General features: G+C 43.4%; 2 protein-coding genes across 2 annotated transcripts in view; both read left to right on the forward strand.

The window, feature by feature from the left end:
• The window catches only part of ptchd1 (patched domain containing 1), a 29,005-nt gene extending 14,338 nt beyond the window's left edge, over positions 1-14,667 (forward strand). Inside the window, exons 4-5 of the mRNA XM_085419138.1 lie at positions 10,995-11,713; positions 11,798-14,667. Coding sequence (XP_085275264.1) covers positions 10,995-11,713; positions 11,798-12,898 — 1,820 coding nt within the window. The 3' untranslated portion in view covers positions 12,899-14,667. The remainder of the gene's footprint in view (positions 1-10,994; positions 11,714-11,797) is intronic.
• A 4,332-nt stretch (positions 14,668-18,999) lies between these two features.
• Positions 19,000-21,469, forward strand: part of adgrg2a (adhesion G protein-coupled receptor G2a) — a 37,674-nt gene continuing 35,204 nt past the window's right edge. The window contains exon 1 of the mRNA XM_085419139.1: positions 19,000-19,322. Coding sequence (XP_085275265.1) covers positions 19,303-19,322 — 20 coding nt within the window. The 5' untranslated portion in view covers positions 19,000-19,302. The remainder of the gene's footprint in view (positions 19,323-21,469) is intronic.

Genomic DNA, 21,469 nt, shown 5'->3' on the forward strand with positions numbered 1-21,469 from the left:
TTAAGCCTTTTGTTTTCTTCATGCCATTGTCGGTTCGTCTGTTTATCTCACCAGGGTCACAGTTTTAGTCATGGTCTTAGCCTGTTTACCTCACCTCAGTCATAGTTCTAGTTTTCATCTGTTATGTATTATTAGTCTTAGTCATGGTCTTTGTTTATTATTTTTCCACCACAGTCATAGTTTAGGTTTTGGTCTCAGTACCATTTAGTATTTTGTTTCTTAGTGTTTTGCCTGTTTGTTTTTGGTCTCTTGGTTCATTTCCCTGCCGTCATCGCATTAAAGGTTCACCTTTCTGTTAATCATTACAATTCCTCGTCATCATCTGCTTTTGGGTCCTGTTTCCACACACATCGGCGCACCCCGCCGTGACAGTACGAACCGACCAGTCATGGACCCAGCGGATTCTGCTCTCACCGAGTGTCTGGAGGAGACTGCTCGGATCCAAGCGATCCTCGACCGCATCTTTTCAGCGCCTGATTTGAAGAGCAAGTTGGTAATGATTAACGTTGCTGAAGCTATTATGGAGAGGGATCCCCGCCTTCTCCAGCTCCCGGACTCACCTGCCATAGTTGCTGCCTTTACGAGGATAAAGGAGATGCTGCAGGCTCAGGGACTGTCGAGTCAGGAAATGGCTTCCAGCACCCACCAGTCACAACAACCCCACAATCAGTCATCACCATTGCTGCCTCCGGAACCTGAGTGTGTTCGTGTCGGTTCGCTGAGATTCGCCACAGCGTCACCACCTCTCAGCTCGCCAGTTTCCACGCCCTCATCACAGTTTCGCCATACTCCTGTCACAGTTCAGCGCGACGAAGCGCCGCACACCATAGACTTGGACGACGACGAGCGCCAGTCTATATTCTGCGCTCTCTTGGAGGAGGAGCTCCGGTGGAAGCCGTGGCTCATTCCGGAGCACGAGCATTCTTTCCGGGGAACTCGACTGGCTCTCGGGGGACCTCGGAGTTATCAGGGACTTCCACCCATTGCTCCGCCATCTTCCACTCCTAAGAAAAAGCGGCGTGCGTGCCACCGACGCTCCGTATCACAAACACAAGTGAGTGACTATATCTTGGCTCCTCATGTTTTTTCTCCGGAGGTTTTTGAAACTGACACTGCTTCTCCGGTTCATGAGCTCGGCTGCAAAGAGACTGTTTGCACAGGAAATGCTAGCCATCAGGCTCAGCTAAGCTGTTGTGGGACTGCAAACCAGACCGTTTTGGAGCCGGGGACGGAGGTGCAGTTTGTGCAGCCTTTTTCAGTGTTAGCTGGAGGGCCCGAGGAGCCCGTCCGGCCTCACATTTTGTCTGCTGGAGGTTCAGAAGACTCCAGCCAGCTTCATGCTTCGTTTGCTGGAGGTTCAGAAGAATCCAGCCAGCTTCATGCTTCGTCTGCTGGAGGTTCAGGAGAACCCAGCCAGCTTCATGCTTCGTCTGCTGGAGGTTCAGGAGAACCCAGCCAGCTTCAAGTTTCGTCTGCTGGGGGTTCGGGTGAACCCAGCCGGCTTCAAGTTTCGTCTGCTGGAGGGCCCGAGGTGCCCGTCCAGCCTCATGCCACGTCAGCTGGGGGTTCAGGAGAACCACACCAGCCTCATGCCACGTTTGCTGGAGGGCCCGAGGAGCCCTTCCGGCCTCATGCCACGTCTGCTGGGAGGCCCGAGGAGCCCTTCCGGCCTCATGCCACGTCTGCTGGGGGGCCCGAGGAGCCCTTCCGGCCTCATGCCACGTCTGCTGGGGGGCCCGAGGAGCCCTTCCGGCCTCATGCCACGTCTGCTGGGGGGCCCGAGGAGCCCTTCCGGCCTCATGCCACGTCTGCTGGGGGGCCCGAGGAGCCTTTCCGGCCTCATGCCACGTCTGCTGGGGGGCCCGAGGAGCCCTTCCAGCCTCATGCCACGTCTGCTGGCGGGCCCGAGGAGCTCGTCCAGCCACCTTCTGCTTCTGCTACGCCTGTTCCAGCTTCAGCCTGTGCTTCTGCTTCGCCTGGTCCAGCTTCGGCCTGTGCTTCGCCTGTTCCAGTTCCAGCCTGTGCTTCGTCTGCTGCGGCTCCGGCCTGTGCTTCGTCTGCTGCGGCTCCGGCCTGTGCTTCGTCTGCTGCGGCTCCGGCCTGTGCTTCGTCTGCTGCGGCTCCGGCCTGTGCGTCTTCAGCCTCGTCTGGTCCGGCCTGTGCGTCTTCAGCCTCGTCTGGTCCGGCCTGTGCGTCTTCAGCCTCGTCTGGTCCGGCCTGTGCGTCTTCAGCCTCGTCTGGTCCGGCCTGTGCGTCTTCAGCCTCGTCTGGTCCGGCCTGTGCGTCTTCAGCCTCGTCTGGTCCGGCCTGTGCGTCTTCAGCCTCGTCTGGTCCGGCTTCCGTGTCTTCAGCCTCGTCTGGTCCGGCTTCCGTGTCTTCAGCCTCGTCTGGTCCGGCTTCGGTGTCTTCGTCTTCGCCTGGTCCGGCTTCGTCAGAGTCGTCATCTTCGCCTGGTCCGGCTTCGTCAGTGTCGTCATCTTCGCCTGGTCCGGCTTCGTCAGAGTCGTCATCTTCGCCTGGTCCGGCTGCGGCCTCTGCTACGCCTGGTCCGGCTTCTGCTTTTGTTTCGCCTGGTCCGGCTGCGGCCTCTGCTACGCCTGGTCCGGCTTCTGCTTTTGTTTCGCCTGGTCCGGTTTCGGCCTCGACTCCTGTTTCGCTGTCGTCAGTTCCGGCCTCGGCTTTTGTTCCTGCTTTGCCTCCGCCTGGGCCGGCTTCGGCTTTTGTTCCTGTTTCGCCTTCGCCTGGTCCGGCTTCGGCCTCTGTTTCTGTGTCGGCCTCGCCTGGTTCTGCGGTTGTGTTGCCGTCGCCCAAGCCTCGTTTTGTCCCTCGGGATCGCCGGCCGCTTTCCGGGCCGTCAGCTGGACATCATTGCCGTCGGGGTCGGCCCCCTGGACCTTTGACCTCCGACCTGCTGTGTTTTCGACCTCCGGGTCGGCCTCCTGGACTTTTGTCTTCTGACCTGCTGTGCTCTCGACCTCCGGGTCGGCCCCCTGAGCTCATGGGTTTTGGACTGCTGGACCGTTGGCCTCCTGGTCGGCCTCCTGAACTTTTGGATTTTCTTTGGTTTTGCTGTCGACCTCCGGGGCGGCCTCCTGAACTTTTGGATTTTCTTTGGTTTCGCTGTCGACCTCCGGGGCGGCCACCTGAACCGCTTCGCCATGCGCTCCTGTTCTGCCGGGTTCGTGGTCGCCCTCCTGAAGATGGGTCTCGGATTTTTGTGCCCTTGTTGTTTTTGGCCTGTGTGCTTCTGGTGCTTTGTTTTTGGTTTTGTTTTTTCACATATTTATTTAGACAGTTATTAAAAACTGTCTTTGGGGGAGGCAATTTTAGAAGCTTACCATTAGCTTGATTTATCAATTTCAAAGCCAGTTTAGATATGTGTTTGGGGTCATTGTCCAGTTGGAACATCCAGTTGTGTCAAAGGTTCAACCATATAGCTGTTGATATGAACAATTTGCAGGTAGTCCTCCTGCTTCATTATTCCATCCACATTCTACAATGTACCAGTATCACTGCCAGCAAAACAGCCCCAGAACATGATGCTCCCATCACCATGCTTAATAGCTAGCAGTGCTCTTAGGTTTATAAGCCTCACCTTTATGCCGCCGAATAATTCCGAATTCCTGTTTTCATTGTGGCCAAATAGCTTAATTTACGGTGGTATGCAAACGTTTGGGCACCCCTGATAATTTTCATGATTTCCCTTCATAAATCATTGGTTGGTTGGATCAGCAATTTCATTTTCCCCTTTAAAACCAGTCGGAGCGGGCATGCTCCGTTTTGCGTAACTATTTTTAAATCCCTGTAGCTCTGCAACCACGTAAGCTTGCGCAGTAATTTTTTTGCATAAGAAACCGGAAGAGTTGTACTTACATGTTATGCCATCAGCTTGTCCTAGGTCACGGTTTCATTCCACATATAGCTTTGCAAAAACTGCATAAAAAGCACTTGCAGCAACAAAAACATAATATTCCAGAAACTCGCTTTGCCGATCTGATCAGCTGTTCATAACACTTCCTACGTTGGAACAGACGTCAGCGCGAACTATTGCATGTCCGCCATTACCTGCTTGGAACCGGAAGTGATTCTTTTTTTTTAACCTTCGGGGCTTTATAAGCCTACACTGGTGTTTTCAAAAGTCATGTTTGACTTTATGACTTTCTGTATCGTTTCTGGGATGCTTAGAACTCAAATTGCACTGCTGGAAATAGTTTATTTTGATGCAAATGCTGTTTTTTTTGCAAATTTGCATTATAATTTTCTTTTCCGTTTTTCCTGCAGTATATAAAAATTGGTGTATCTCAAAAATAAAACTATGAAGACACTCAAAATAAATTTCCTGTTGTTGGAAAATATTTTGTGCACCTTTTTTGTGTTTATAGTTTTGAGGGATAAACCTCTTAAAATTCTCTAACTAGAAATATATATATATATATATATATATATATATATATATATATATATATATATATATATATATATATGTGTATGTGTTGATGGGTGGCCATCAACACATACGCCCTGCCCGTGATCAGGTACCCTGCTGGGGTAATAGGCTGGCCAAAGGAGGAGATAGAAGCCACTGACATAAAGACAAGAAAGCTCCTGACCATGCATGGAGGGTTTCACCCCAAGTCCAGCACCCTGAGGCTGTACGCTAAGCGGAAGGAAGGGGGCCGGGGACTGGTGAGTGTCAGCACCACAGTCCAGGATGAGACAAGGAACATCCAAGAATACATTGGGAAGATGGCCCCAACTGACCGAGTGCTCAGTGAATACCTCAGGCAGCAGAAACCCAAGAAAGAGGAGGGAGACGAGGAACCATCATGGAAGGACAGGCCCCTGCACGGTATGTACCACCGGCAGATAGAGGAGGTGGCTGATATCCAGAAATCCTACCAGTGGCTGGACAAAGCTGGACTGAAAGACAGCACAGAGGCACTAATCATGGCAGCACAAGAACAAGCTCTGAGTACAAGATCCATAGAGGCTGGGGTCTATCACACCAGGCAAGACCCCAGGTGCAGGCTGTGTAAAGATGCCCCAGAGACAATCCAGCACATAACAGCAGGGTGCAAGATGCTAGCAGGCAAGGCATACATGGAACGCCATAACCAAGTGGCCGGCATAGTGTACAGGAACATCTGTGCCGAGTATAACCTAGAAGTCCCGAGGTCAAAATGGGAGATGCCCCCAAGGGTGGTGGAGAATGACCGAGCTAAGATCCTGTGGGACTTCCAGATACAGACGGACAAAATGGTGGTGGCTAACCAACCGGACATAGTGGTGGTAGACAAACAGAAGAAGACGGCCGTAGTGATCGATGTAGCGGTTCCGAATGACAGCAATATCAGGAAGAAGGAACACGAGAAGCTGGAGAAATACCAAGGGCTCAGAGAAGAGCTCGAGAGGATGTGGAGGGTGAAGGTAACGGTGGTCCCCGTGGTAATCGGAGCACTAGGTGCGGTGACTCCCAAGCTAGGCGAGTGGCTCCAGCAGATCCCGGGAATAACATCGGAGATCTCTGTCCAGAAGAGCGCAGTCCTGGGAACAGCTAAGATACTGCGCAGGACCCTCAAGCTCCCAGGCCTCTGGTAGAGGACCCGAGCTTGAAGGATAAACCGCCCGCAGGGGCGTGCTGGGTGTTTTTTATATATATATATATATAAAACCCAAAAATGATTTTAAATTTTTTGGTAGTTTATTGCACTTTTTTGCAATTTGTGTAGTTATTATGCACTTAATGCATACATATTATTAAAGTTTGGGCTATAACGGTTGTATTGATGTATAGCAACTTGAAATGCTCCCAAAAATGGCACTACAGCATGTAAAAATATAAAGATAAGCTCTGGCAGACTTGGTTCTATGGTAGGTCTTAAAGGGTTAAATATATCATGTAGCAGATGAACACAATGATATTTGAGAAGTGAAATGAAGCACAGAAAGTGTGCAATAGTTACTTAAGCTAAATTAGGCAGGTGTATAAATTTGGGCACCCTTGTGGTTTTATTGATTAGAATACCTTTAGCACCAATTTTTGGAACATAAAATTTGTTTGGTAAGTTCATTGACCCTTGACCTACATACACAGGTGAATCCAGTCATGACAAAGGGTATTTAGGGTGGCCATTTGCAAGTTTTTCTCCTCTTTGCGTCTTCTCTCAAGAGTGGCTACATGGGAGCCTCAAAACAACTCTCAAACACCTGAAAACAAAGATTGTTTAACATCATGGTTTTGGGGAAGTATAGAAAAAGTGATCTCAGAGATTTCAGCTGTCAGTTTCCACTGTGAGGAACATATTGAGGAAATGGAAGACCACAGGCACAGTTCTAGTTAAGACAGATCAAGGAAAATCTTAGATAAGCAGAGGCAAAGGATGGTGAGAACAATCATAGTCAACCCACAGACCAGCTCCAAAGACCTGCAACATCATCTTACTGCAGATGGTGTCGCTGTGCATCATTCAACTATTAAGCGCACTTTGCACAAGGAGATGCTGAATGGGAGAGTAATGCAGAAGAAGCCATTTCCGTGCACATGCCACAAACAGAGTTGTTTGAGGTATGCTAAAGCACATTTGGACAAGCAAGCTTAATTTTGGAATAAGGTGCTGTGGACTAATGAAACTAAAATTGATCTTGTTAAAGTTGAGGGTTGCATGGATTCCAGTCAGTATCAGCAGATTCTTGAGAACAATGCTCAAGAATCAGTCACAAAGTTGAAGTTGGGCCGGGGCTGGATATTTCAACAAGACAATGACCCTAAACACTGCTCAAAATCTACTTAGGCCTTCATGCAGAGGAACAAGTACAACGTTCTGGAATGGCCATCTCAGTCCCCAGACTTGAATATTATTGAAAATCTATGATGTAACTTAAAGCGGACTGTCCATGCTTGGAAACCATCAAACCTGACTGAACTGGAGATGTTTTGTAAAGACGAAAGGTCCAAAACACCTTCAACCAGAATCCAGACTCTCATTGGAAGCTATAGGAAGTGTTTGGAGGCTGTTACTTCTGAAAAGGAGGATCTACTAAATGTTGATGTCATTTTTCTGTTGGGGTGCCCAAATTTATGCACCTGCCTAATTTAGTTTAAGTAACTATTGCACACTTTCTGTAAATCCTATAAATTTCATTTCACTTCTCAAATATCATTGTGTTTATCTGCTATATGATATATTTAAATGAAATTGCTAATCCAAACAACCAATGATTTATGAAAGAAAATCATGAAAATTATCAGGGGTGCTCCACTGTATGTCTCATTTGACTATAAAACATTTGGCTTGTCCATATAGGCGGCTGAAAATTTTAGTTGAGGTTGAAGGTTTACATTTTGGAGCAAGGGCTTCTTCCTTTTTGGTAACCTCTTAGTCCATGGTGATGTAAAAGTTGTGTCATGGTTCACTTTGTGGCAGCCAGGAGGAAGGACCCAAATGCAGCTTTATTTGCTGGAAAAACATGAACACCAAATGCAGGAAACAAAACATAAAACTAGAAGCAAGGAAACACAGACTCTAGAGGGTACAACGTGACAACAAGCAGGGAAAGACAGGACTAAAATACACAGAACCAGAACCTACCCACATGCCAAAATTGGTATGGCCCGGATCTGGCCCACACAACGTGCTTACACATGGCCCACATACCGCAAAAAAAGACAGCCCTTTGGTGGCCCAGATCAGGTTTGCCAGATGTAATCCACACATGGGGCAGCACAAGGCCAGTTGCAGACACACTGGTGGTTCTCTGCAAACCTGATCTGGCCAAAGGGCCATCATTTTTTGCGGTATGTGAGCCATGTGCAGCCACGGGCCAGTTGCAGACACACTGCTGGCCCTGTGCTGGCCCAGAACAGTTTCAGCTCTGGCCCCAGATGTCAGCCTAATGTGTACCTTAATCAAGCCATGTAATAACAACGTGTGCCGGAACATAACAGTGCAAAAGTAACATGATGAAACTCTGTTCAGACAGTGAATGGACTGATTCTTATATAGCACTTTTCTACTCTCCCGGATTACTTGAAGTGCTCTATACAACATGCCACATTCACTCAATCACACACTTTCTCTAAACTGAGTGCTTCCTAACTACATTCATTCAGACTGGAGGAGCCAGGGATCAAAATGTGTACACTCACAAACCTGTCAAGCCTGCATTTGAAACATTGGCTACCATAGCAGTATAGTATTTTAACATAGCATTTGGATCTTCTAACTAAAATAGGAGAATAGGAACATAAATAGTGCCATCATTTACAGACCTGGCCCACATCTGGTTGACATACACCCTGCCATGACACCAGTCAGTCAGAAGTGCCAGCTTGATGCCGGATCCGGGGAAGACCTGTTTTCTATGAGCCTGGGCCACATAAACCAAACCACAATTGGCCAGATGTGGCATGCTATCACATAAACAGTGGCATCTGCGCCAGCCCTGACCCATATCTGGATGACATACCACTTACCATAGAAAAGACTAAAGAACTAAGGAGCTAGGAATACTTGAGACAGAAACCAAAACCGAGAGACTAGCAAAGACAAATCATGAAATCAAGGATAAATAATACAAAACAGAAAACATTGGGTCACCGTCCCAGGAGCGTGACAACGTGCTTCACTGTGGTCAGTGACACAGATGTCCAGCAGCCATGGCAGGCTTGAGTCTTGGTGGTTCCTGATTGTTCCTGAAGTGAATCCAACTAACTTGTCGTTACCTACAATTGCTGGAGCTGATTATTTTGAAATCTTCAGTTGTTCCTCCATGTCTCAAAGGGACCGTGGCAATTTATGCAGATCTACAGTTCTCCTTCTTAGATCTTCACTGAGATCCTTGGACTTCCCTATTGTTTTGACTATTGGTCAAATCATTCATCATGCTGACAAAGAGAAACTACCAGTTGTGGTAAATCATAATCACTAATGAGAAGTTAATAAGCTTTGGCTAAAACAAGGTTAAAAGACACTGAAGAATCTGCAGTAACACTTATTTAAAGATTAAAACGTGCATGCATATATCTGAGCCTGTATGCATACTTTTTACCCTGCGTGGATTAGAGAAAATCCAACACCAACCCAAAATTATGCAACCAATTCTCATGTTTTAATTCTTAGGATTTGAAAATCAACATGACATTCGTGACTATGATGAGTGTAAGTAAACTTCCAAACACAACTCTACATACATACATTATATCCCCCAAGGATCATCAGCAGCAATACTTCACTTGTTAAGATCGCTTGTTAAGATTTTTTATTTTCTTCTGCCTGTTTGCTCCATTTTTGCCATAGTTAACAAACTGACAAAGACTTTTCAATATCTGAAAAAAAAAACCATTTTGCAACACAGTAGTCGTATCAAGGGCAGACATAGTTTCAGGAAAAAGAAACATCCTTCTATGTTCCTCTAAGTGCTTCTATATATGTGAGTGTGTCTGCTTGTGTGCCTGTCTCCTGCTGGTAAATATCCTTGCACAAGTGCTGTCTCCAGCCTCTCTTTTTTGCTCTCATCTTGTCTCTGCAACATTAACCTCTGCACCTCTTTTCTCCGTCATCCTCTGTCTAATTCCCTCTCACAAGTCGCAGATCTGCAGACTTTCTCTGTACTCCATGCCCACGCCTCAAGTGTCGGTACAATGCGCCTCTGCTTAGGTGTTAAGTGTTTCGCCATGCTGAGGTCACTGGAGAGGGGGGTGATGGTGGTAGCGGTGGGGTGTACATGTGTTACTGGTGACTCACGGATGCTATGGCAACCACAGAAGGAAAAAAACCCTTAAAAACCATCTGCTGCACCTAAATCAATGTGTATGCGCAGCACGTGAGACTGGACAAGCACAAATTCATGGAAATGGGCACTAATTTGCTTTATTGAATCGACAATGATTCATTCCTTTCACTTATCATGTGAAAATTGTGCTGTTGTTTTAAGACTATTGGTCTCTTTATTGTTGCTACTGCAGGAGCAATGGCGCTTCTGGTATTTCTCACGTTGGGCATGTTACAATCAAAAGAAAATGGCATTTTCACAGTGTCTTACATCTGTCATTTCATGTATCTCCACTTCAAATGGGATTTTGGTGTGACCTCATACAAAGAGGGAATATTCAGAAGCACTATTGCACTACCTTGTGCAACACTGGGATTTGATGAAATGAATAAACTGAAGCAACAAGGCTGAAAGATCCCCAGTTTGAGATTGGGAGGAGACACAAATCCCTGGGAGGTTCTTATATAGTTTTGACCCCTTGTAAAGAAGAGAGGAGCTTTAATTTTAAGCCTAGTTACAAGAAAATATTTGTCTTTAATACAGGTGATGTCTTGCATCCCAATAAATTACCTTGGTTTTCTGCTAAGGGAACCATGAATTAAAAACAAAGAGGTTGGAGTTTGGAAAACAGAGAGCTAAGTATCTTCTGGTGAACTGTGAAGGTTCTTCAGATAAGTCAAGAGACATCATTTGCAGCAAATGAATAAAATAAATAATTAAACTAAAATAGTTAATTTATTTAAAATAAATAATTAGAATCTAATTTGTGTAATTTAGATAAAAAACCCAAAAAAACCAAAACATATTATTTATTCTTAATTTTCAGATTTGCTTTTTATCTGCAATTGTCTCAGTCTAATCAGATTGGAGGCTTACTTGTGGTTCTTGGGGTATTTAAATGTAGAAAAAGTGAGGCATAGCCTTCAGCTTCCTGGCCAGCTTTGGAACCAGCTACCAGTTTCCTGTGATTCACTGAATATTTCTTTACTCATCTCTTTTCTTTTTCTGTATGTTTATACCTGACTACTGTTTTTAGTCATTGACAGTATTTAAAGTTTTACTCTCTAGTTTCTATATAAGAAACAAGCCAAATAGAGCAGAAATAACAAAGTTCTGCTAAAGTAATTTTTTTTGGCTAAATAAGTGTGATACTGTTACAATCTCTTTTAAATTTGTTGGTCTAATACAAGATTCATTCTCATTGCTGTTCTATTTGTCCTCAGGTCATGGGCTCTTCGGCTCCTTCGAGATGCTGTCATCGTGGAGACGAACCCGTGAGGACCAGCATGTGAAAGAGCGTGTTGCAAGCGTCTTCGAGGATGTTATGTTGCGTTTCTCTGGCTCCACCATGATCCACCTGATGACCTTGGGCCTGGCCGCCTCCCCGCTCACCAACATGGAAGCCGTCCGGCTCTTCTGCCGCACTGCTGCTCTGGCCGTTACCATCAGCTATGTTTACATGTTGTCCTTCTACAGTTCCTGTCTGGTGTTTACAGGCTACCTGGAGACCGGGTACAGACATGGCTGCTTCTGCCGGCGAGTCCCCAAACCAGACCGTCTGGACTCTAAACCGGCTTGGTACAGGTGTTTAATGTACACTCGTTACCAGGAGGAGACCCAAGTGACGAATCCTCCACAAGGGATTGGTCACACTCACACACCAAACCCTGACCTTACTCACACGCACACACACCCTCACCCGCATACAACTAACAACCCCGCTGTTCGTGGACATGCTCATGTTGCTAACTCCACTCACCCACACCCACACCCTCACCCACATTCCACAGCAAGCACGGACCCTCATCCTCAGGACTCCCACCTTTTGTTGGGCTGTGTGCGACGTTGCTATGGAGACTGGATCACTAACACTTATGTTAAACCCTTTGTGGTTCTGCTGTATCTGGTTTACATCTCTTTTGGATTGATGGGATTCCTACAGGTGAGACACCTGGTGATTTCTCTTTTACAGAATTATAAAGTCTTTATTTGTGGCATGTAATAAAAATGTTTGTGTCGTCAACAGGTGACCCAGGGTTCTGACCCTAGCGCACTGGTTGCAATGGACACCGCAACAGTATTGTACACCCGAGCCCAGCAGCGTTACTTCAGCTCATACTCTCCTGTGATTGGATTCTACATTTATGAAAGTGCCCCTTACTGGAATGCCTCAGTGCAGCGGGATCTGCTGGAATATGCCAAAGGCTTCCAGAGAATAAGCTGGCTGGAAGCTTACCTGAACTACCTGTCAGATCGCAACCAGTCCACCAGCCAGCCGCGGGAAAATTTCACCCGCACACTGCGCCACGCCTTTCTCCGTGAGCCGCAGTTTGCTCACTTTGCAGATGACATTATATTTGCAGAGCGCGGCCAGGGCGAAGAGCCTGATGTGGCAGCTTCTCGCATCTTCTTGGTTGCCAAAACAACGGAGAACAAGCGCGAAGAGATGTCAGTGCTGCTGGACACGCTGCGACGCCTGTCACTGACCTCACGAGTCCGCTTCTTAATCTTCAACCCTTCTTTCGTCTACCTGGACCGCTATGCTGCAGCAGTCAGCTCCCCACTTAGACACTCACTGCTGGCGGTGCTTTTCCTGTTGGGTCTCTCCTCTCTGGCTGTTGTGGAGCCCCTGGTGTCTGTGTGGCTGGGCCTCACACTGCTCTCTGTCCAGTTTGGCGTCCTGGGCTTCATGACCTTATGGGGTGTAGAGCTGGATTGCATGTCTGTGCTATGTTTGATTTCAGCTTTGGGGCACTCAGCAGACTGCAGCGGCCCCCTCCTCTGTGGCTTTGCTGCAGGTCGGGGTGAAAGCAGGACTCGCTGGGTGAGAGTGGCACTGGAGAGACACGGTGTTCCCTCTTTACAGACGCTCATCTGTTACGGTGCTGCCCTGGTACCCGTTGGCTCCATACGCTCCAACCTCACACGCACACTATTTCGCTGCCTCACCCTGACGGCCGCTTGCTCGGCCCTGCACACGTTGGCTTTCCTGCCCACACTCCTCACCTTCCTGCCCCCCTCCAAGAGCCGGGGCCATGGACCTGGAGGGGAAGGACAGAGACAGGAGGTGGAGTGTGTTGAAATGAATGACAGCACCAGAGTTGTCGACCAGATCACCACCGTCTGAGCATGGGATGAGAAGAGAGGAAGACAGGTTTCTAGTGCACATGTTACCTGCTTGTTGCTAGTGCTGTGTGGCATGTGAATGAGGTGTTTCCTAAAAAGCTAATGAGACATTAAATTTAATCCAGGTTGTGATGTAATCACAGAGGAAGTGCCACACTTTTCACCAAAACTTGCTTTAGATTCAGTCACTTTGTTTGGCTACTGCTGTCTGTTCACCATATCAAGTTGCACAACTACAGTGACATGAGGCAATCATCTGTATGACTCGAGTATTTCTACTTTATTGCTGGAAAAATAAAGACAAAATAAAAAAATCAAGATCTTAGCATTGTGATTTGTAATATATCATCTTGTGGAAATATTAGCATTTAACAAAAGTCCCCTTGTATGGGAGTTTTTTCTTCTTCTTTTTTTTTACTCTAATTTGTTCATTTTCAGCTCAAAATTTCTAATTCTATTCCTGCTGGTGTAGCTTCACATGATCTACTTTTTCAAAATAATTTTATCTTATTCTGGGTTTTAATGCAGCCTCTCTGTACAACCCTTATCTACAACACGCCATTTTGGGTATGATCCCCTTCCATTTAAGTCAACGTTCTTTTGACTGGCTGCCCGTGTGGAGCTGTAAGCCCACAATGTCGTGGTCATTACTCAAGAGAAATTATGTATTAAAAGTAATGCAGTATGTTACTTCAATACTTGACCAACCCTATATCATGACAAAGCATGTAATAGACACACTGGTCCACTATGTCCATTTCACGCTTTGCCCCTTCAAAGCATGAAATGGACAATCATGCAGAAGTTGCAGTACCAGAAGAGGAAGATAATATATTTAAAGTAGTACAATCCAGCGTTGTTCTATGTCACAAACAATTAAGCTAGGTGGCTAAAATGTGTTTACATGTAAATGTGTTTATGATGAACTGAATGCAATGTCTCTTTAAGCGCTTTCCTGTGATTATTTTAATGTTGGCTTGAAATAAAACATCTCCCTCTGTTGGTACTGCAGGTTAGTGAATTACGGAATTTGGTACAGTAACACGCTGCATTAGTGTGTTATTGAAAGACGTAATGTGATTACAGTATCACATTACTTTGTAATACATTACACCCAACAGTGGTTACTGGGGTAACCATATGAAGGATCTCCAAGATTACTGACATGATACAGATCAAGGAGTTTAAATGAAAGTCTGAAACACTATTTAGAGCAGCTGAAGACAGAGCTTGTGGCACATCAGGATCACTTGTACACTGACCTCATTATTTTAGAGTTTGGCCTTGTTTAACTTAAGCATCAACCATTGTAACAGTATAACATATATAGTCATGTGAAAAAAGGGTTTTAATATGCAGTCATCAATCAATTGTTTTTTGTATGACTTTATCAGTCTCTGACATTGTTATGGAGGAATTGTGGCCCACTTTTCTTTACAATGTTGCTTCAGTTCATTGAAGCTTGCAGGTATTTGTTTAAGCACAGCTCTCTTATGGTCCCAACACAGCTTTACAATCAGTTTAAAGTCTGGATGATTCTGTTGTTGTAGATTTACTGCTGTGTTTGGGACCATTGTCCTCAAGCCTGAAGTGGAAGTAGTAGAATACTTTGGTATAGACAGTTCATGGTTGACTGAGTGACTGCAAAACAAACCCAAACCATCACCACTCCACTACTGTGCTTGACAGTTGGTAAGAGGTGTTTGTGCTGATATGTTGTGTTTGGCTTTCTCAAAACATGGAAGTGTGAATTGTGGCTTATCATCTCTTTTTTGGTCGTGTCTGTCTCAAAAGCCATACAGTAGTTCCAGAAATCTTGTGATTTGTTCAGATGCTGTTATGTTCTTTGTAGAGAGAAGAGACTTTCTTTTGCCAACATTTCTGAACAAGTCATACTTGTTAAGTCTTTTTTTCCAGTTGCCAAATGTGGCAGTGTGAATTATGACTAAAAAGCTTTGCTTTGGTGTTATCTGCTCAAAGAACATTGTTCCACATGATGATCAGTCATTGAAGTATATTTGATTACCAGCCCCTGGCTGCACATTACCCTCTAAATTCCTATGCTTCCTATTGAATCACAAGGTTTTTCACAAGACTGCAAACCTTTTCTTTTCACATGAATGTATATTAGTAGTATGTGTAGTATGCATATATTGTTTATTAAAAGACAAAGCATAATAGGTCTACAGTAAATGGGTCAAAAATTTTACATTTGGGCAAAAGGAATTTTAATAGGGCTTTGAAACTGATGACAAATGAATAGATAAAAGTTCATAATACTGACTTTTTTTTTGTAAAGCTGTCATCAAGTGGCGGCTCAGAGTGTAAAAGTGTATATCTTGAAAGGTCAAATCCAATACCAATCATTTTGCTCTCTTTTTATTACAATTATGCAATTGAGACACCGGCAATGACATTAAGTAGTCATCAAGAAGCATCTATTGTCAGAAAATGTCAGAAAGCATTAGTCAGCCAGCTATCAAATGTGCACAGACAAAATCCTCAAGCTTCCTGTAATCTTGCTCTATTGTACCGTCGTTACCATACTATATAAAGCCCCTTGAGGTGGCTGTTGTTGCTGAATAAATTAAATGAAATAGAACTGAATAAATCCTCGAAACAAACTTTACTTACTTCATGTGCTCGATCCCTTGGGGATGAAGAATTTAGTCAGCACCTAAACTAATGCTCATCTGGTGTTTTCTGACAAGTTTGGATCAAAGCATTATTCTATCCTGTTAACCCCCCTTCCTGAAGGGAAACGGCCTCTTTGTGTTTTACTCCTTAAGTCACAGATGTAGCTGAACTTCTGGGTGTAGGAGTACCTGCTATTGTTAAAGCGTGATCCTCTCTGATAATTGCTTGAATGAAAGTATTGTTAAGGCTCTGTGCAGGTGCCACAGCCATCAGTAAGACAACGAAACCCAGCTTCCCACCTGTGAACACTGCCAATTGGCCTTCGCAAGAGCGCAAGCTGGAGGGATCATTAGCTGTGATGCCTGCGTCATCTTTTGTAAAACGTCCCACTTACACACAGAGCTGGATGGTGTTCCTTCTAAAAATAATCAATGCTGAAAGTGTGCTGATGTGCTGCTTGCTCGGTTGAAATACCAGAAAAATGTGAACTGCTTTTTCTTAGAAAACGGTGTGTCTTTGATGCCGCCCTAATACTGAAATAAAAAATAATAAACTGTATAGTGTTTAAAAGCTGCTGAAATAAAACAAAACTCACAGCATGTTGATTTAACTTTAAGACTGAGCCCTCAGGGTAGAAACACACTGGGCTCTATTAGGTCGCCAACACCTCCTACGCTCACTTGTGCTGTCAGTCCAAATGCAGTTTACTGCTGCTGCTGTTGCTGCTTAGTTTCACAAGTAAAGTAGGCCAGTGTAGGAGCTGTGGAGTTTTGTGTTAGGTATAAAATAATGGGCTGCAGGTAGCACCTATGTAGAGTAAATCAGCAGTGCAAGGTGTCTGTAAATGTTTTATAATATAAAATTATTGAGACATCAGTTAAAAGACTTCAGGTTTTTCAGTCACACCAAAATGCTGGACAGAGCCGTCCTGTGATGCTGTTAAATTCACTGTTAAAACAGCGGAGCTGAGGATTAAACTTCAGCATTCATTAGTCCTGTAGTTAACTAGGTTTCTAACATTGTTTATTTGATTTTCCACCACACTCTTTCACTAAGACTCGAACAGTTCAGACACCGTATACCCTGCCCTAATTTTATCTTCCAGCCTCCGGGCAAAGCTTTGTTGTCGAGCTATCAGCCATAAAACATCTTCCGTGCCTTCAGTGCCTGTTGCAGTAGACTGGCTGGTATTGTCTTCACCTTGTGAGGGTATGTGTGAGTGTGCAAAATGGGCCTGGAGACACAAACTGTAGGGGCTTCCATCACAAAGTTGGTTTTTCAATAGGCAGATTAGTTAAAATGATAGGGCTGCAACTTTGCAAGACAGAATTACAAAACTTTACAGCCAAAGATCAGAGTCAAACATGTGGATTAAATGAAGTTTGCATCTATCATATTTACTGAACTTGCATACGTTTATTGACTCTCACACAAAAAGCTTGCCAGCTGGAGCTATCAGCATAGTTTGACTCTGCAACAATACCTGTAAAATCAAAAAGTACTAACCTAGAAGCAAGGATAAAGACTCAAGTCAATTTGATATTTCTGCTTCATGACCAAAGCATGGGTGTGTCTCACTGCTGACTGTAGCCTGCTACTGGAGACAAACACGGGAATATGATATTATCATTATATATCCTCCAACATAGAGAATGATGTAGGTAATTTAACCTCAAGGCAGGAGATGACTTTTGACTTAGTATTATGAACATTTTTAGCATAAATATGTTGTTTTTGGACGTTGACTGAACTCTCTGATGCCTCACATGATCAATGATATTCATCACTTGCATAAAGGTGGAGTTGCTATGTTGTGGGTGGAAGGTGAAACGTGTAATGTCACATCAAATTCAGATCAGATGGTGCTGACACTACAATTGAATTTTGCACTAAGATTGCAAAATTACAGGAAAGGGCTGCTAACATTCAGCAGAACAACATGCAAAGTTTCTCCGGAGTGTGGGAGAGAAACATGATGCAAAGTTTGTTCGACTGGTGTGCAAGCTTGAATACAAGACCAGTCAAATACCATGATACAGACACAAAACACATATTTGCATCTTTCCATATGACTTACACTTCCAAATACTTTCATTAACACGGAATAAAGACAACAAAAATCAGCTTAGACACTGATATTACTAGAGAATAATTAAACGTTCTTGTTTTCTTCAGTGTTAAAGTCATCTTGTGACTTCTCTGTGCATCCATGCCTCTGTTGCAGTCAGGAGCTTCTAATAGTTTGTTCAGTATATTTACAATGAAATTGTTAAGGCAAAAATCCCAAATAGTTTTTATGATGAATTATCTTCTGCAGGCTTGCATCCTTCTTTTTAATCGTCAAATTCATTCTCAAACAGTTTTATTTGATGGTTGTTTGCATCCAACAATAAAAGGTACATTTTTACCATGATATAACATTGATTACCTTGGCTGAATACAAATTACAGCAACTACCTAGAAAAGCAGCGGAGTTGGAGTTTGAAAATTTGCTAAAACATTGCCCAGAAGCGTGCTCATTATTGAGCAGCTCAGGTGATCTTCCAGGTATGAGCATGTGTTGTCTTTGAAGAGGTAAAGAAATGGAATTGATTAAGTGTAGCAGAAGATGAAAACAGAAGAGCTTGCTGGTGGAATTCAGATTTACTCAAGCCTGAAGTCTGTGCTCACACTCACGTTTGCAAGTAGCTCGCCTAAAAATGCCGCGTCACTGAAGACGAGCAGCAGCACGCTGCAGTTATGCTCTGCTTCACTGATCCGATACTGTTTCGTTACCGGTCAGTAAAAATGAACAAAAGCTGACACTTGATCCACTGTGGAAAATAAAGTTGTGGATATCTTCATTGCCCTCCTGTGGTCAACGGGTAGCTGTGTTACAGCAGGTTCCTCCTCACACTGCAGACCAGGAAAGAACACACTGAGATTTGAATAACGGTGTCGCCCCGAGGCTGCTCTTGTCTTGTTTGGATTCATTTTACGGCTGACGCCAGATGCCAGTGCTCAAATTCAAAGCCCTGCCATCATTGTGTGTGTGTGTGTGTGTGTGTGTGTGTGTGTGTGTGTGTGTGTGTGTGTGTGTGTGTGTGTGTGTGTGTGTGTGTGTGTGTGTGTGTGTGTGTGTGAGAGAGAGAGATGTTTGACCGGTTTGCCAACCTGCCCAGCATACATTTTTTGACTGTTTCAATTTTTTGCTCACCTCACACACTTTGCATTGGCAAATAGAAACATGTATGCAAACACACACATACCAGATAAAGGATAATACTCTTTGCAGGAACTGTCTGACCCCATATCCTGTATTCCCAGCTGTTACCCAAGAGTCACGCAGAGACAAAGACATAGACAGAAAGATAGATAGAACTTCCCTCCTCCTCCTCTGTGGGGGTGTGTCAAAATTGTGTCTATTACGTCCCAGAGGCAAACCTTGCATTTCAGAATTTCTGATTTCCTGAATGCACCTTAGCACACGCACATACTGAAACACAAACACACCTGCAAACTATGCCATCTGATGCCAGAGATGATGCTCCTGTGTAAGAAACAGGTTGCTACTGGAACAGCAAAGAGAAACTGAGGACAGAAAGGAAAGAGAAACAACAAGTTGTGAAATAGACGGTAACTGTGGCAATTTTTGGACTTATGAAAGATGGATGAATGAGACTATGGGGATAAGGAAGAGACATGCGCAGAGCAGAATGAAGAGGACAAGTCTCCATAGGACCCTAGGATACATATATAATTGCGCACAAGCATAAAAAGACTCTACAGATGCTTTTGAGAAGCATCAGGTAAGCCATTTAAAGTTCAAAAAACGTATTTAATGAATCTAAAATATAATGTAAAATACCCTGTGTAACGCTTGTGAAGGATGCACACAATATGAAAAACAGCGCTGTAAATTCTTAAATGAAAGACGAGAAGAATGTGTCATGTTTCGATTTCAAGGAAAGCCAGAATGTGGGAAAAAGCAGGGGTTAAGCAAGGAATAGTGCTGTTGCCATTCTTCAGAACAAAAAAAGTGATGATGATTTTATTTGTGCTCCATCTACATGTATAATTTATTCAGACACTCCAGTTGACATTCTGCATATTTCATGCAGCAAACCCTGTAGATTAACTTTTATTTTATCAGATTCTGTGTTATAATGAAACACGGTAAAGCGTAATGACTTTTGTGAATTGATTACAGAAGTTTTACTGGAAACATGTAGCTGCTTGTCTTTAGCCACTGAGGCCGAGTATGAAATTTTAAAGGAATAACTCACTCATAGTTGCTTTTGTCTAATATATATCAACAATTTAAAACAACAACAAGATCCATTTAGTTGTTTTTTATCTAACATGCCCATGACGTCAATGGGTTTTCAAAATGCACATCAAGCACAAAAGTTTGGGTTAGTTTTAAGGAAGATAATAACTGTTAATATAAAAGAACATTTGTTATGACGGTTGCAATAATAAAAAGAGTGGCTACACTAAAAGAAAGTGCAAAATCACTAACAATATTTACTATTGTCTAAAGAAGGAAAAGAAAAGTGTCTCGTCACCAACAAAGAAAATATGTCTCCCTTTGCTTTAGCAATCATTAGGCAGTAATTTGTAGTAATAGTTAGGTGACTGGATGAAACAGCCTAAAAGAAATGATGACAGTGTATATTTTCAGATAAATAATGGGTAACAACGACATCGCTACCTGACTTTGGATAAATGATGGGGCAGGTTTTCCAATGTTATTTGTTATTCCACTCAAATAAATCTACTGTCAAGTAGATCAAGTAATTGTCAAGTAATTAACATTTTCAATTAAAGTAACTCTGTTTCATGCTCGGAAACAGTGTTACTTTAATTGAAAGGGAGGTTGTGTATAGGAAATGAATTCCTGCTGTACCATGTGTGAAACAAAAAAATAAAAAATGTATATAATAAATGAATTAATGAATTAATAATGGCCGGTAATGAATGTAAACCCTTCTTTTGTATCTCTGAAAGGCTGGGATGCAGTTGTATTACTTAAATTCTCGATTACTACATAAAGCTTTTCATGTACAGGTAAAGATTTGTACTTTTTGAGCATACTGAGCAATTATCATTGAGCATTAAGTGCTGATGAGGCAGATGGCACATTTAAAAACTACAGGCGTTGGAAAGATTTGAGAATAAAACCTGCGTGACTTGAAAAAGCAGAATTATGTGAGATGATAGTTTGTTTTGCAAATTTGCTCAGTCATTTTCTATCAGTTATTCTTCACTTAAATGTTCTCTTGTCTAGTCTACACTGCATGTACCTCAGAATGATTTGATTTTATATTATGTTTGGAGGAAAATACTTCTATTTTGCATTTTATTAAAGATTCAAAAATGATTCTTTTTTTCTTTATTATGAATACAAAGAATATGCCTATTTTTTATGTGAGGAGACACACATCACTAATATTAGATCATTTTGCAGTTTGTCCGTTTTTTGTGTACTACATCCCTGATAGCAAGATTAGATTGAATTAATTTTGATTCTTCATCTGAATCATCATTATGGTCAAGATTGAAATCTCAATGCTAAATAAATGTTGAATCAATGCAAAAATACTAACCCACTTAATAAAGGTGGATTTATAGTTCACTAGGAAATTATATTGAAAGGCCACTGATTTATAGTTGAGTGGGAAATTAAAGCTATTATTACTTGGACAATTCCATCGCACCCCTCTTTTACAGTGGTCCACCCCATTTGTTCAGTAGTCACTGATTTATAGTAGACCGGGATATGATTTTTAAAAATCATGGATTTATGGTTCGATATCACTGAACCACAGAGAATACATCAGGTAAGCATTCACTTATTTTCTAATATTTCAATTTTACCAAATCTGTTCTTAACCAGTTATATTTATATAAAAATATTGCTGAACACTCACAGTGATACATATTCTAGATGTTT

The sequence above is a fragment of the Rhamphochromis longiceps genome, linkage group LG9, assembly GCF_057381845.1.
Source record: "Rhamphochromis longiceps isolate RC_006_pf linkage group LG9, R_longiceps_female_GT1.1, whole genome shotgun sequence".
Lineage (NCBI taxonomy): Eukaryota > Metazoa > Chordata > Actinopteri > Cichliformes > Cichlidae > Rhamphochromis > Rhamphochromis longiceps.